The sequence below is a fragment of the Ochotona princeps genome, chromosome 13 (genome assembly GCF_030435755.1).
Source record: "Ochotona princeps isolate mOchPri1 chromosome 13, mOchPri1.hap1, whole genome shotgun sequence".
Taxonomy (NCBI): domain Eukaryota; kingdom Metazoa; phylum Chordata; class Mammalia; order Lagomorpha; family Ochotonidae; genus Ochotona; species Ochotona princeps.
In genome coordinates this window covers 2,205,574-2,222,072 of record NC_080844.1, presented here as the reverse complement: position 1 = coordinate 2,222,072, position 16,499 = coordinate 2,205,574, and the positions used below count along the sequence as shown (strand labels likewise).

Sequence of the window (16,499 nt, the reverse complement as noted above, 5' to 3'; positions counted from 1 at the left end):
TGAGTACCTTCACAGCATGAGCATTTCCCCAAGAACCTCCCCAGCAAAAAGGGCCACCTGTACTGTCCTAGTGCTGGTGAGTTACTTTGTGATTATGTCCTGTGTGGATATCATCATCACGTCCTTCTTATACACATTGTGGAAATATGAGCCAGCCGTACCGCATATCCAGAGTCTCTTGGCAAACATGTATGCCACTGTCAGTCCTTTGGTGTTTATTAGTTCTGATAAAAGAATACTTGACATTCTGAGAAAAGTAATCAATATGTGCCAAATATTTCAAGAGTTGATAAAGCAAGTCAGAAAGATAAAATATATCAGTTGGGAAATATTTCAACATCCATAATTTTCAATGTGATAGATTATGAATAATTTTCTAAGTGTATCTTCTATTTTCACATTGTCACAGCCAAAATCTACATACCTGTCTTATTTCAAAGTTTTCCATGTATTGAAATTTCTTCCTCTTATACTTTTTGTGTAGAGGAATGCATTTTCTGTGTGTACTCATGAGAAGCTCTTTGTAATACCTAAATCTTAATTCTCCTTACTTACAAATAAATCAAAATTTATCTTTGCTTGTTGAATGCCTAGCAACTACATGTCTGATTCTAGCTTTAACTACACTGTATCTGTGTTAAGATAATTGTTATCTCTACTTTGACACTGTATAAGCTCACTAAAATATTTTTAGATTCTTATGTTTTTCACAAAGATTTCTTCCTCCTTGATGATACACAGTATAGACATTATTTAAGTATTTTTTCTTAAATTTCCAATTATTGGGCCCTGAGTTATAAACTAGTTGCTAAAGTGCTTGCCTTGCATTCACCTGGGAGAACATATGGGCACCACATCATGTCCCAGTGTAACCACTTCCCATCCAGTTTCCTGCATGTAGCCTGAGAAAGCACCTAAAGACAACTCACAGTCTATGGACTCTGCATCTGCATGAGAGACCCAGAAGAATCTCCTGGCTCCTGGCTTTGGATAAGCTCAGCTCAGAACATTGCCTCCAACTAGGGAGAGAATCAGCAAAGATTTTCCTCTTTTCTCATCACCTCTCTGTTTATCTGACATTCCAATACAAACAAGTAAATATTAAAAAAAAAAAAAAAAGCTATTGACTCTGTAAACTCCTGAATTTATAGATTTGTATCTTGTGGTCAGTTTTGGAAACTTACAAAATATAAATGATTATAATGTTGTCATTAATGTCTTTGTAGGAATATAATTTCTAATGTATTTTATGTACCATTGAATTCAATATATTTACCCTGACTGTGCTTAAAATCAGTCTATTTAAAAATGAGTTTATTTGAGCCAAGCATGGTAGCATAGTGGCTAAATTTCTTGCCTTGTTTGCAAAACAATCCCATAAGCACTCCAGTTTAAATTCCAGGAGCCCGATTCATATCCATCTCCTGCTTGTGGCCTAGGCAAGCAGTTGAGGACAGCCTAAAGCCTTCGGATCCTGCACATATGTGGGAGACCTTGAGGATGAACGTATCTCCTGGCTTAGGATCATCTCAGCTCTGGTCATTGTGGCTACTTGGGGAGTGAAGCAGCAGATGGAAGATCTTGCTTTTTGACTCTCCAGCTCCCTATATATTTGACTTTCCAGTAAAAATAAAATAAATCTTTAAAAATGATTTTACTCATATAAGGTTAGCAAACTGAGTTTGTTCTCATGGGCATCACATGCTTTATATTGAATATATTCACTTAATATCAGTATTTTACTTCTTTTAAATATGCACTTGATGCATATCATTTCATGTTATTTTATAGTGGTTTTCTATATACATTTAATTGAGCTTTTTAAAATACCACTCTCAACTGAAAGTTTTTGTGATGTGGAATATTATTTTGATAGCTTAATTAATGTGTGAAAAATAATATATTGCTTCTCACATAATTTCAATGTCAGCTTGTAATGCTTGCAATTAGTGAGTTTTAATTCCTTTTTGCTCTTCAATCTTTTTAATCCAAAATAGATTTGTGATATGCCTGAGAAATCTATAAGAATGGAAAACTTGTGCCTTAGTTTGCTCCATTCCCCAAATCATTTATTTCACTTATGTTTTCTTTTGGGTGTCCTCAAACTTCCCTTCCAGCTTCTTTAGGTCTTTTATTGAAGCTAATGGATGTTGAAAATGTTAAACTTAAGCAGTAGAAGTTGTTACACAATGTAGTGCTTCATCCAGAGAAGCACATTTTTTTTTATGGGTACATCAACATTTAATGTTGGCTGTTTTAGCTTGTTTTATAATAAAATATTACAGATAGGATAATTTACAAAGAAATTTACTTGTTAGAGTTCTGCAAATTGAGAAATCCAAGAACAAGGATTCACTTCTGGTGAAAGCTTTCATGGGGCACCACCCTATGACTGACCACCAAAGGGAAGGTAGTATGCGACAGCAACAGGGTAAAAGGTGCCCAAACTGTTTGGTAAAAAGTCCGTGTCTATGGTAAGTAGCCTAAACTGTGATAGTCACATTCATCCATTCAGTATCCTGCTAATCTCTTCCTAGAACCTACTCCCCAACAATGTTTTGTTTGGGGAGTTAATATCCCAACCATAAATTTTGGAGGAACACATTTAAACCACCACTTAATTCTTTTGCCTTTTCTTTTTTAATTTGCAAATAATTCTTACTGAACATCCATTATTCACATAATCAGAAATAATATGTTTTTAAAATGCAACTTTTAAAGTAATCTTCCAGGACTGACGCAATGGCCCAGAGGCTAAATCTTCGCTTTGCACCCGCCAGAATCCCACATGGGCCTCAGTTTATGTCCCGGCCTCCTCACCTCCCATCCAGATCCCTGCGGGTGGCCCGGGAAAGCAATCAAGGATGGCTCAGAGCCCTGTGACCCCACGTGGGAGACCCGGAAGAAGTTCCTGGCTTTAGATCAGCCCAGCTCCCACCATTGCGGCCACGTGGGGGCGAACCAGTGGACAGATGATCCTTGTCTTTGTAGCTCCTTCTCTCTGTAAATCTGCCATCCCAATAAAAACAAATAAACCGTCAGAAATATTATGTCTTACCTTGATAATGTAGATTTGCATTTCTTAAATGTGATTTGATAGTAGTTTTCCACTAATGAGAAACATAATTTTACTAAACTATGGTCTGTGTAGTATTCTCTTATGTAATTTTTGAAAATGGTATGCTGCAGTAATTTTGAATGACATATAAACTTCATTTAGCATAAATGTTTTCTATTAAAAATTAATAGGTTATTAATTTATTGTAATTATTACTATTTTCATATTCTCTATGGTTTATTCAGTAGTAAATTAAGTGGAAAAGCACATTTTGTAGAAGCATACAGATAACATTTCTCAGTTTCTGTAATACTTGAGCATATTTCAAGTGAAATATTTTCATTTGCAATATACTTCTGAAGCATATAATAGAGTATGATAATCTGTAGAATATGTTAATATATAGAATATGATTATCTGTAGATAATCTGTATAATCTGTTTTAATAAATATAAGTAATTTCACATCTTATACAAGTTGATTTCATGTTACACTGTAGTATTAAGCTAATACTGGTGGGATTATTCATATGAATTCAGGGTTTTATCTTCAAACATGATTTATCTTCATTAGCATTCCCATGAATTAACAACTTGATCTTCTTGGGTTATCGAGTATGAAGAGGCAAATAAAATGCCTGGAAATGAATTCAGGAAAATGTTCATAAAATTAATGCACAGAAACACATTGCTGAGATTATTAAGTCCATATATTATGTGGATAGAAAATTTTACTGAGACAGATATATGGAATGTGTATCAAACTGAAATATTATGAATGATGAATTCAATAAGTGCAAAGTATATTGGGTATCCTTAAATATTCACTTGATGTGACATTAGAAAAATACCCTCCTTGCAGGACAAAAGCTTGGAAATAACTCAGAGGAAAAAAATACAGATTGTGAAAATAATGTTCTGGATTCATATGACAATATCAAGTGACCAAATGTAGATATCCTAATGTCCCTAAAGTAGTGGACAAACAGAGTGAAATAGAAGGCCTGTTTAGTGAAGTATGAGTAGAATATAACCCTAAGGTGGAGAAGGAAAAAAACATTCAGGAATAGGAGGTACACAGCCAACTAACTGATACTACCAAGATCATTCTTTATCACAATGTATTATAGGCAAATAATCTACAATAAACATAAAGATTATAAAATATGTATGGTAGAACTGCCAGCTTGTATTTAGAGGATTTTCAATTAGACTGAAAGCTGATTTGTCATCAGAAACCCTACAGTCTGGCAGAGCATAGAGAGACATAGTCCAGGTCCTGAAATAACTCTGAAATATACAATGCTGTGTTCAGCAAACCTCTTATTTGTAAATGAAGGTGAAATGAGGACCTATGAACAAAAAAAAATTGAAGGAGCTTACCAGCAAAAATCTACCATAATGAAAGTGCTTAAAAAAGTAATACACAGAAAAATCAAGAATAATAATATAATGAAAGAAGGGAAGGCAGATAATTTCCTGGTAAACGTAAATGAAAAGTAAACTATACATGCTACATAAACTTGTTCTAAAAGACGAAGTGCATTCTATAATGATTAAGATATCAATTCAACAGAGAAGTGTATTATATTCTTCAACACACTCCAACACTATATGAAACCCATGTCCATGATCACATTAATCAGAGACAGTTTGAAAGCATTTGCACCTGAATCTGGAACCAGCTAAGAGTGCCATGTTCACTACTGCTGATTGAATGTTGTACTTTATGTATTATAGAAAGTGATTTGATAAGAAGAAATCAGAGGGATACAAATTGGTGAATATCTCCCTGTTTGCACTTGACAATGATCTCTATAGTGGACCTAAAGGGTGTACACAGCGGCTAGTGTACTCTTAAGAGAGTCTGATAAAGTTACAGTGCAGCAAATACACAGAATCCAATCACTTTTACATATAAAAACAAAGCTTGACTATGAACTTGTAGGATGAGTCCCATTTACACATCCTAAAGTGAAATCTAAATACCTTGAAATACTTAAATAAGGATGGCCGAGATATCTACAAAGAAAACTTACAAAACCTTAAGGAAAAATAAATCACAGCAAAAAAGGGACAGCATTTCGTGTTTATAGATTAGTATAATCTATTAAACCCAAATGTCCCCACTGCCCATTGCAGTTTGCAGCGTGATTGTAAGACCATCAGTGTATCTGTGACATTTTTTCTCAGATTTAGAAAATATGCTGTGGCATAGTGGTGTAGTAGGCTGTTCCTTAACCTGCTAGTGCTGGCATCTCAGAGGGGTGCTGGTTTGTATTCCAATCACTCCAATTCTGAATCACATTTTTCTTTGTGGAATGGAAAAGCAGTGGAGGATAGCCCTAGCAGGAAAAATCTCCTGGCTGATAATTTTGGATTAAGGCAACTTTGGTTCTTGCGGGCATTTGGAGAGAACTTCAGCAGATGAATGATCCCCTCTCCTATGTTTGTAAAAAAATCCTTTCAGCTAAAATATATCTTAAAAATGATTCTGAAATTAATGTGGAAACATATGAGACACTGAAATAGCTACAGCATTATTAACAGAAACAGAGCTGGAAGCACCACATTTTCAGGCTTCAAAATATACTCCATGTCATTTAAATCAAAGCAGTCTGGCAAAGACTTCCTGTACAAGAACCCAAAATGAAAATGCAATTAAAGCAACAACAATTGGAACTACACTACAAAAGGAATTGTCAAAAAATAAAGTGACAACAAAAAATAAAATTGAAAAATTTTCAAATTTTGCAACCAAAGGACCATCAATATTCAGACAGTATGAAGAGCTCAAGATGCTCAATAACAGCAAAGCAAAGAACCCACTTACAAATGGGTAAAGACCAGAGAAGGCATCTTGGAAAGCATGAAATGCAAATGCCCAACAAACATAGTCAGAACTCTTATTTTTAGTTTCTGACTACAAATCATTGAAAATGTGCTCTTGTGGTCTTCGAAATTTTTATAAAATATGGTTAGGTGAAAATTAAGCCCATGAGAAAATTGTATCAAAACTAAGTGCTGAATTTTAAGACAAGGAGAAAAGGTATGCTTATTTGGTTGGAATCAAGGAAATTGTGAGAGTTAGAGGAGTGTGACTGTCTCCTTTATTGTTTATAGGAAATGCATAGAATCTGTTCTATTTGTATGAATCAATGTTATACATACTATCATTTTTATTTCATGTTTATATTTCAGTGGAACTCTGATCCTATCACTTTTTAATTGTGGTATATCAGGCAAATTCATCTTGTGGAAATAGAGTGGATTACAATGATGTCTTTGCTGCCATGTACAATGAGACTGACTGGGCAGCTCTAGCAAAGGGAAGGGGAACTCAGCAGATGCTTGGGTGGAGCACCTAGGGCTTTCTTGCCCCATATGCACAGTGAGGTTCGATAGGCAACTCGACCCCCATCCTGTGTGGAGGACACATGGACTGTATCCAAGTGAGGAAGGACTACTGAAGGAATCTGGCTGGAAAAGCCACAGTACCTACAGATAAAGGAGGGAACTGAGACCAAGTGGTTGTGAGGGAGGAATGAGAGGACATTTAAGGGTCAGACCAAAGCACCAGCACATGTGGAACAATTGAGCTAAGGTATTTAGCATTGCCACCACTGAGCACCAGCCAATGGTGCACGCAAAACCTAGCTCTGGGTGCCTACCTGGCTGGGCTAGATCACAGTACCCACCAGAGAGAGTCTCAGCACTGTGGAAGTGCAATCTCTGCCAGCACATGTAAGATCTGTGACTGTGAATAGGCCTGGTTGTGAAACTAATGTGACTCCATGACAGGGTCAGGTTTCCTACTCATGAGAGCATGCACTGGAACAAAGACAATCATCTGGGCTAGACAAGGCTTCAGTCTCCCTTGGTGTTAATGTGGACTCTGAGTGGGGAGCCCTGGATTAGGCTGGGCTCCAACACCCAATGGTACTCATAAGAGCCAGGGAGAATATAGAAATGACTAGACTAGGTACTACCTCTCATCGGACCACATGGGGCTAATTCTGGGCATTTGCCGGAGTCCAGCTCCGGCCGAGGTTCGAAACCCGCGAAGTGTGCCTGGAGTCGGCGTAAAGAAAGAGACGGATCACCAGAATTCCTTTGAAGATAGTGGACACAGCAATAAAGCCGTCCGCTTTATTTATACAGAATCAGTTAAACTTTGGCTCAGACTTTTTATGTCATAATTAAATGGATGTTGCTAAAGATAATTCTGCCATTTGTCTCACCTAAGGCAAGCTTATACCTCTTGAATCAAGTAAGAGAGGACATGTTAAACAGGATGCGAGGTCCAAAGATCAAAGAAAGGAAAGAATGGGCTTTCCCTATACCTGGGAAGTTAGCACCCTTGATTAGCATATTGTCAATGGGAGAGGAAAGGTTGTAAACAAGTTCCCACCACCTGGGGACGGAACACCTTTGATTAATACATCAATGGGAGAGGAAAGGCTGTAAACAAGTCCCTGCCACCTGGGGACAGAACACCTTTGATTAACATAGCAATGGTGGCAGCTGTAGCAGTAGTAGGTAAAAACCTTTATGCTAGAAGCAAATAGCAGTAACATCAACTTCCAAGCTTGCACAGATACCATACATCAACTGTTAACTCCGCAGGGGCAGACAATGCCTAGGCAGATTACTGAAAACTCAGTGGGGAAGTCTGGTGTCCGGCAATGGAAAGCGGGCTGCATTCAGGTGATCAAAGCAACGTCCGCAGGATCCCTGCTCGGCGGGGAGTTCCTTTGAGGCCTTGCCTGCAATGGAAGCAATAGTTCTCACACCTTCCTGTTTTCCTACATCCATCACACGGACCCCGGCAGGCATTGACCAGGTGTGGCTGAGCTTTAGCACCCAGCAGTTAGAACCAGAATGAGCGTGGGCTGGTTGGGCAAAGGCATTGATCCTGCCAGAAAAAGAGGTGGACAAAGTGAAATGGGCATGCCCCACGGATATATGTGAGATTTGTCACCAAGAGGAGATCTGACAAAGGAGCCAGGAGTACTCATTCCCTGCAGAGGATTGCAAGAATCACAGAAAGAAGTATCCCAGACCAGGCAAGGTTACATTACACACTAGACCTACATGTGGTTCAGATCAGGGGGTTGGGCTAGATCATAACATCTACTGGAAAATCTGAAAACCAGATGGGGCTAGTTGGGCTACAACACCATCCAGTTCACAATAGGGATGCCAAGGTGATGCAAGCAATGCCAATGTGGACAATGTGGGTGTTGGATCCATTGGCATCTGGGATTGGGTGTCCAGCATGGCCTGGGTCTTTGGTCCTGCCAGTGCGGTTGAAAGAGAAAAGTAGGGTTAATGCTTTACTGCTTCTGTATCCTGCTTGGCGAGACCAGATAAGGGGTAGGGGAATGGCCATGCTGGGCCTGACAAAGGGAAGAAGGCCTAAGTTTCTATCTCCTGATAAGTAAATTCCTTAGTCGGAGGAAATGAGGCTGGAGGACCCTGAGCTGGTGCCAGACTAAGGTCATAAAATTTGTACCAAACCCAGCAAGTGTGCTGAGCTCGCAGTATAAAATGCCTGTACCCCTGGACATCGGGGCTTCTTCTCCTTGCAGAGTGGGAGCCCGTTCGCGAACGTCAATAAAATCCCTCTTGCTTTTGCAGCCTCTGACCTGGTTATTGGGAGCTTTCGGGCGGCGACTCCTGGGGCCCGTACCTGTTAAACCCCGCGGTTTAACATTTGGGGGCTCGCCCGGGATCCGGGGGGTCGTCTTTCGATGCTCTGACCAGACAGAGGGAGGTAAGTCCGGCCGGTTCATGTAGTGTGTGTGTTTGTTATATGTTGTGTTGATATTTGTAATTACTTGGTACACCGGTGAATTTGAATTTTGTATTTGAATTTTGTTTGTGCCTGGAGGACGCTCCAGGACTAGTTTGCGCCTGGAGGACGCTCCAGGACTAGTTTGGAACCGGGGAAGAGCGAGTTTATCTCGTCCCCGGAGGTCGTGCAGAGGCAGGGCGCCCCTCCGACCATTTGTATTTGGAATTTGTATTTGGAATTTGTATTTGGAAGGAGAATTTGATCGCGCGATTGTCTTGTCTTTCGTTAGTTTGTTGTGTGCTTTTGTGTTGCTGCCCATTGTGTTTAGTGTTTTAAGTTCGATAATGGGACAAGCTTTGGTTACTCCCTTGAGTCTCTCCATTGATCATTGGTCAGAAGTCCGGGGACGAGCCCGAAGTCTATCTGTAGAAGTTAAGAAAAAGGAATGGAAGACCCTTTGTTCCTCCCAATGGCCCGCCTTTGGAATCGGGTGGCCGCCGGAGGGCACCTTTAACCTCTCTATTATTTTACAGGTGAAAGGTCGCGTATGTGACACAAGCCCGGGAGGTCACCCAGACCAGGTTCCCTATGTAGTTACCTGGGAGAGTCTAGCTACAAACCCTCCTAGTTGGGTAAAGCCCTTCGCGGCTGTTGATGCTAGCCCACGGCCGCCACCCCTGCCTTCACCTATCCCTTTGAATCCCATTCCCTCAGCTCCCCTGATAACGTCTTCAATCTGCCCGCTACGAGAGACGGACACCAACCGAGGAAAGCCGGCGGTCCTCTCCGATGGTGGTCAGGAAGACCTTCTCCTATCATTAGAACCTCCACCTCCCTATCCCCACAGGCCTACTGGAGGCCACCCAGTTGCAGAGCCGGCAGTGGCGCCAGAAGAAGGAGCTGTGATGCCTGACTCCACCATACCAGAGGAAGCGCAAGGGCGTAGATCACCGATACCCACGCGGCTCCGGCTGCGTCGGGAGAAAGAAGGGGGGAGAGAGGAGGAAGAGGGAGCATGGTCATCTCAGCTATTTCCCCTCCGGGCCGTAGGAGAACAGATGCAGTACTGGCCTTTTTTTGCCTCGGATCTATACAATTGGAAAACCCATAACCCCCCCTTTTCTCAGGATCCGCAGGCTTTAACAGGATTAATTGAGTCTATTTTGCTGACCCATCAGCCCACGTGGGATGATTGTCAGCAGCTCCTGCGGACACTACTCACTACAGAAGAACGGCACCGAGTACTTTTGGAGGCTCGGAAGAACGTTCCTGGAGCTGATGGGAACCCGACTCAACTCCCTAATGAGATAGATGCTGTGTTTCCTCTCAATCGACCGGACTGGGACCACAATACGCCTGCCGGTAGGGAGCGTCTCCGTCTTTACCGCCAGACTCTGTTAGCGGGTCTCAAGGGCGCTGGAAGGCGACCCACCAATTTGGCCAAGGTAAGGGCAGTAGTACAGGGGGCAGAGGAAACCCCTGCGGGGTTTTTAGAAAGGCTAATGGAGGCTTACCGTATGTATACCCCTTTTAATCCGGCTAGTGAAGAAAGACAGAGTGAAGTTATAATGGCATTTATTGGACAGTCGGCACCGGACATAAGGAATAAGTTGCAGAGACTAGAGGGATTGCAGAATTATAATTTGCAGGATCTAGTTCGGGAGGCTGATAAGATATACAATAAGAGAGAGACTCCCGAGGAAAAGGAAGAAAGGTTAAGGAAGTTACAAGAGGAGAGGGAGGACGAGAGAGAGAAAAGGCGTAATCAGGAGTTAAGTCGAATCCTGGCCACTGTAGTGCATAGTAGACCAGAAACAGGGAGGCAGATCAGGAACCAGGGAGATGAAAGGCGGCCCCGGTTGAGCCGAGATCAGTGTGCTTACTGCAAAGAGAAGGGGCATTGGGCCCGAGAATGTCCCAAGAACTCACGGAACCCCAAGAAGATGACCCCCGTGCTGGCCCTTGGAGATTAGGGAAGTCGGGGCCAGGACCCCCCCCCTGAGCCCAGGATAACTCTAACCGTGGGGGGACAACCAGTCACTTTCCTGGTAGATACGGGAGCGCAGCACTCCGTGTTGACTAGCACGGGAGGGCCTATGAGTCATAAGACTTCTTGGGTACAAGGAGCTACTGGTGGAAAATTTTACAAGTGGACAACTGAACGGCGAGTAGACCTCGCCACAGGGACTGTGACACATTCATTTCTACATGTACCGGAGTGTCCCTACCCCTTGTTAGGGAGGGATTTACTATCAAAAATAGGGGCGCACATCAAGTTCCATGAGGGTGGAGCTTCAGTTTCCGGACCCAGGGGAGAGCCCTTGTACCTCTTGACCTTGAGAATAGAAGATGAATATAGATTGCATGAGAAGCGCCCCCCCGGAGGGCCTGTCCCTTCCTTGTTGCTGAAAGAATGGGTGGAAAGTTTCCCCAATGCCTGGGCCGAGACGGGAGGGGTCGGGTTGGCGATCAACCAACCACCCCTGGTGATCAACTTGAAACCCACGGCTTCCCCAGTGGCTATCAGGCAATATCCGATGTCGAGGGAAGCATTCCAGGGCATCAGACCGCATATACAGAGACTACTACAACTAGGCATCTTGGTGCCCTGCCGTTCCCCGTGGAACACTCCTCTATTGCCGATAAAGAAACCAGGGACAAATGATTACCGACCTGTCCAAGACTTAAGAGAAGTTAATCAGCGAGTCGAGGACATGCATCCAACTGTCCCCAACCCATACAATCTTTTAAGCTCCTTGCCCCCGTCTCACACCTGGTATACTGTACTGGACCTCAAAGATGCCTTCTTTTGCTTAAGACTGTGCCCCCAGAGCCAGCCATTGTTTGCCTTCGAATGGAGAGATCCGGAATCTGGGCTTGCTGGGCAGCTGACATGGACCAGATTGCCACAAGGGTTCAAGCACTCCCCCACCATTTTTGATGAAGCCCTCCACCGGGACCTGGCTGATTTCCGCATACAACAGCCTGACCTCATCCTTTTACAGTATGTAGATGACCTTCTCCTTGCTGCTTCTTCCGAAGAATCTTGCATACAAGGTACGAAAGCCCTTCTAAAAAGACTCGGAGAGTTGGGATACCGAGCCTCTGCTAAGAAGGCCCAACTATGCCAGACCAAAGTAACATACCTAGGATATGTCCTAGAAGGAGGACAGAGATGGCTAACAGAGGCTAGAAAACAGGCTGTGTCCTCAATACCTGCTCCCAAAAGTCCCAGGCAGCTGAGAGAGTTCCTGGGAACTGCAGGATTCTGCCGACTCTGGGTACCGGGATTCGCTGAGATCGCAGCCCCCTTGTATCCCCTAACCAAACAGGGAACAAAATTTCTATGGGAATCGGAACAGCAGGAGGCCTTCGACCGCATCAAAGAAGCCCTCTTGAAGGCCCCGGCACTGGGACTCCCTGACGTAACCAGGCCGTTTAATCTTTATGTGGATGAAAGGAGAGGAATTGCAAAAGGAGTCTTAGTACAAGCATTGGGGCCATGGAAGCGGCCAGTAGCCTATCTCTCTAAGAAACTTGATCCAGTCGCAGCGGGGTGGCCCCCATGCCTACGAATGATTGCTGCCATAGCAACTCTGGTTAAGGACTCTGGCAAGTTGACCCTTGGCCAGCAGATCACTGTGATCGCGCCACATGCTGTGGAGGCCATAGTCCGGCAGCCCCCTGACCGATGGTTAACTAATGCTCGAATGACGCATTACCAGGCATTGTTATTAGCCCCAGAAAAGATACGGTTTGGCCCTGCGGTCGCCCTGAACCCTGCCACGCTCCTCCCAGACCCTGGAATCCCGGGAGATGTTCCACACAACTGTCAGCAAATCCTTGCGGAGGTACACGGAACACGAGAGGACCTCTCTGATCAACCCATGCCAGATGCTGAGGTAACGTGGTTCACCGATGGGAGCAGTTATGTGGTGGATGGGAAACGACGGGCAGGGGCTGCGGTGGTAGACAATGAAAAGACTATTTGGTCAAGTGCCCTGGCACCGGGCACTTCAGCTCAGCGGGCAGAACTAATAGCCCTAACCCAGGCCCTGAAGCTTGCAGAAGGGAAAAAGGCTAATATTTATACTGACAGCCGCTATGCCTTTGCTACCGCACATGTGCATGGGGAAATATATCGAAGAAGAGGATTACTGACGTCAGGGGGAAAAGAGATAAAGAACAAAGATGAAATTGTAGGACTCTTGCAAGCATTGTTTCGCCCCAAGAAAATCAGCATTATCCATTGCCCTGGGCACCAGAAGGGAAATGACCCAACAGCAAAAGGAAACCAATTGGCAGACTCGGCTGCTAAACGGGCAGCTGAAGAGACTCAGACATTAGTCATGGTAGAGACCATTGTTCAAAAACCCGCTAACTCAGATGAGACTACAGTCCGACAATTTGGGACCCTAAAATATACCAGCACAGACGAAACCCTGATACAACAACATGGAGGGGAATGGGACCCCAAGACAAGGACTTGGAAGTGCGGAGATAAAGTCGCTTTACCTCTTAAAAATTCAAAGGAAATAGTAAAGCATCTACATCAACTTACACATTTGAGTCGCAGAAAGATGCTTGCCTTACTAACTAAAGAAGAGTGCCCCTTCCACATTCTCCGTCTGCCTGGTTTAGTTGAAGAGACTGTAGATCTTTGCAAACCATGCGCACAGGTAAATGCAGGGAGACTCAAGCTCCCCCCTGGGGCGAGAGCACGGGGTCATCGTCCAGGAATGTGTTGGGAAGTAGACTTCACTGAAGTCCGTCCAGGTATGTACGGTTATAAGTATCTTCTAGTTTTTGTGGACACCTTCTCTGGGTGGACGGAAGCGTACCCCACCAAGAAAGAAACGGCACAGGTGGTGGTAAAGAAGATCTTGGAAGAAATATTCCCTCGGTTTGGACTGCCACAGGTACTTGGGTCTGACAACGGGCCGGCCTTTGTCTCCCAGGTAAGTCAGATGATGGCCAGGGTTTTGGGGATTGATTGGAAATTGCATTGTGCCTATAGACCCCAGAGTTCAGGACAGGTAGAGAGAATGAATAGAAGCTTAAAAGAGACCTTGACCAAATTAGCTTTGGAGACTGGCGCTAAAGACTGGGTGCAGCTCCTACCTATGGCGCTTTTTAGGGCCAGAAACACGCCGGCCCATCATGGACTCACTCCCTTTGAAATTTTGTATGGGAGCCCGCCTCCCGCAGCTTCCTTGTGTAGCCTTGACCCGGTTTTGTATCCTAACCCTCCTGCTTTACAGACTCATCTCCAGGCTCTCCGTGTGGTGCGAGATCATATCTGGAAGCCCCTTGCGGAAGTCTATCGAGACAAGGAAGTGCCGTCCTGCCCACACCCCTTCAAGGAAGGTGACCTCGTGTATGTGAGGAGACATCAGTCAAAGACCTTGGAGCCACATTGGAAGGGGCCGTATACCGTCCTCCTCACCACTCCCACCGCCTTGAAAGTGGACGGCATCTCCGCCTGGATTCATGCGTCGCATGTAAAGAGGGCAACACCCCAGGACCCAACTGACTCCCCCTCCACTGCAGAACCACCACTTGGAGCCTGGAAAGTGCAACGTTCCCCAAATCCGCTTAAGCTAAGACTTTTAAAAGTTTAAATTTTGTTTTAATATGATGCCTGTTATTATCGTACAAACAGTTTTTTATCCTGTGATACTTTTAGTGATTTTAAATGATAGGGCCCAGGCAGGGCTTGATAATCCCCAGACGGCACACATTCTTCTTCAGAAATACCAACCTTGTGGGTGTGCAGGAGGCAGGAGGAGCGGGACAGTTCCGGACGGATTATCACCAACATATAAACAAGACTGTGGAAGTGAGATAGCCTACCTTCCCATTCACAGGAATGGTGTGGGGAACGGCCAGTGGATTTGTGTTCCAAAACCTAGGCCGAGTTCCCTGGGGCCCAATGAGGAATGCCCTCGAGAATGCAACCAAACTGCTTATAGCTCTGTACATTCTGCATGTTACTCTAGTTGGAGCACTTGTAATCTAGGGCCCAGACAGCTGCTTTATGCGGTCATTACTGGAGAATGGAAAGGGTCCTTTGGAAGCGAGTTATCACCTACTCGGTACCACTCAAAACCGTGCCCAACGAAGGGAACGACTGTTTGTTGGTCCCAGACAGCCCCCTTGGGAATGACGGACGGTGGAGGCCCACAAGATTTGATTAGACAGCAGCAAACAAAAAGGACTCTTGAAAAAATATATGATAGCGTATATCCCTCACTTTATTATCACCCTTTAGCCAGAATCCATTCTAAAGGACTTGAGGGACTAGATGCCAACACCGCTGACGTTCTCAATGGTGCTCATCAATTATTAAACACCACAAACCCAAACGTTGCGGAGGGCTGTTGGCTCTGCTTGCGTCAGGGACCGTTCACCCCAGTTGCGATAGGTATGCAGCAAGATAAGATCCTCCAAGTTTCTGATACTCAGGCCTGTTTTCCAATGTCCCCCTTCATTGTTTCGGTTGCCCCCAATATTGGTAATGAGACTTGCCTCTACAAGCCTCCAGATAACGAAACTGGGAACATTGATGTCGGTCGAGCCACCTTTTGTGTAAATTTTATGAACGTCTCCACCCCCCAATGTGCCCCCAATTCCGCTGTATTTGTATGTGGGGAGAACTTGGCCTATACCTTGCTCCCTGCAAATTGGACTGGGGCATGCGCGATGGCATATCTTCTCCCGGATATAGAAGTTATTCGTGGAGACTCTCCAGTCCCTGTTCCTTCCTTTGATTATATAGCCGGCAGGCAGAAGCGTGCTGTGCAGCTAGTTCCCTTGTTTGTTACAATAGGAATTTCTTCAGCTTTGGCCACAGGGTCGGCAGGGTTAGGAGTGGCAGTCCATAAATATCGGGAATTGTCCCAACAGCTAATTAATGACGTACAAACTTTATCCACAACAATCCAAGATATTCAAGACCAAATAGACTCCCTGGCAGAAATAGTTTTACAGAACCGCCGAGGCCTAGACCTACTTACTGCTGAGCAGGGAGGCATTTGCTTAGCTTTACAAGAAAGATGTTGCTTTTATGCCAATAAGTCCGGCATAGTGCGGGATAAAATAAAAATGCTCCAAGAGGACCTGGAACACCGCAGACGCCAGCTGGCTGAAAACCCCTTATGGACGGCATGGAATGGTCTTTTACCGTACCTGTTACCTCTTCTAGGCCCCCTCACCGGACTATTAATAGTGATATCGGTCGGCCCCTGTATTTTTAATCGGCTACAGCAATTTGTTCGGGACCGACTTTCAGTCACCCAAGCTTTAGTATTAACTCAACATTATCAAGCTTTAAAGCAACAGGAAGAGCTATACCCAATGCCTTAGTAAATTTTAAGATTAAAATTCACAAGAAGAAAATGGGGGAATGAAAGAGAAAAGTAGGGTTAATGCTTTACTGCTTCTGTATCCTGCTTGGCGAGACCAGATAAGGGGTAGGGGAATGGCCATGCTGGGCCTGACAAAGGGAAGAAGGCCTAAGTTTCTATCTCCTGATAAGTAAATTCCTTAGTCGGAGGAAATGAGGCTGGAGGACCCTGAGCTGGTGCCAGACTAAGGTCATAAAATTTGTACCAAACCCAGCAAGTGTGCTGAGCTCGCAGTATAA

General features: G+C 44.1%; 2 protein-coding genes across 2 annotated transcripts; both read left to right on the top strand.

The window, feature by feature from the left end:
* The first annotated feature begins 9,198 nt into the window (after positions 1 to 9,198).
* LOC131481743 (uncharacterized) lies at positions 9,199 to 14,475 on the top strand. The gene is given in 1 exon segment (XM_058671874.1): positions 9,199 to 14,475. A coding segment is annotated over 1 exon segment (5,277 nt).
* Positions 14,476 to 14,491: 16 nt separating this feature from the next.
* On the top strand, positions 14,492 to 16,219 carry LOC131481742 (syncytin-1-like). The gene has a single exon (XM_058671873.1). It carries the CDS (start codon positions 14,492 to 14,494, stop codon positions 16,217 to 16,219), a length of 1,728 nt encoding a protein of 575 aa, XP_058527856.1.
* The last annotated feature ends 280 nt before the right edge of the window (positions 16,220 to 16,499 follow it).

Excerpts from the sequence above, each read along its gene's own strand:
- LOC131481742 (XM_058671873.1), top strand. The coding sequence starts at position 14,492 with ATGCCTGTTATTATCGTACAAACAGTTTTTTATCCTGTGATACTTTTA.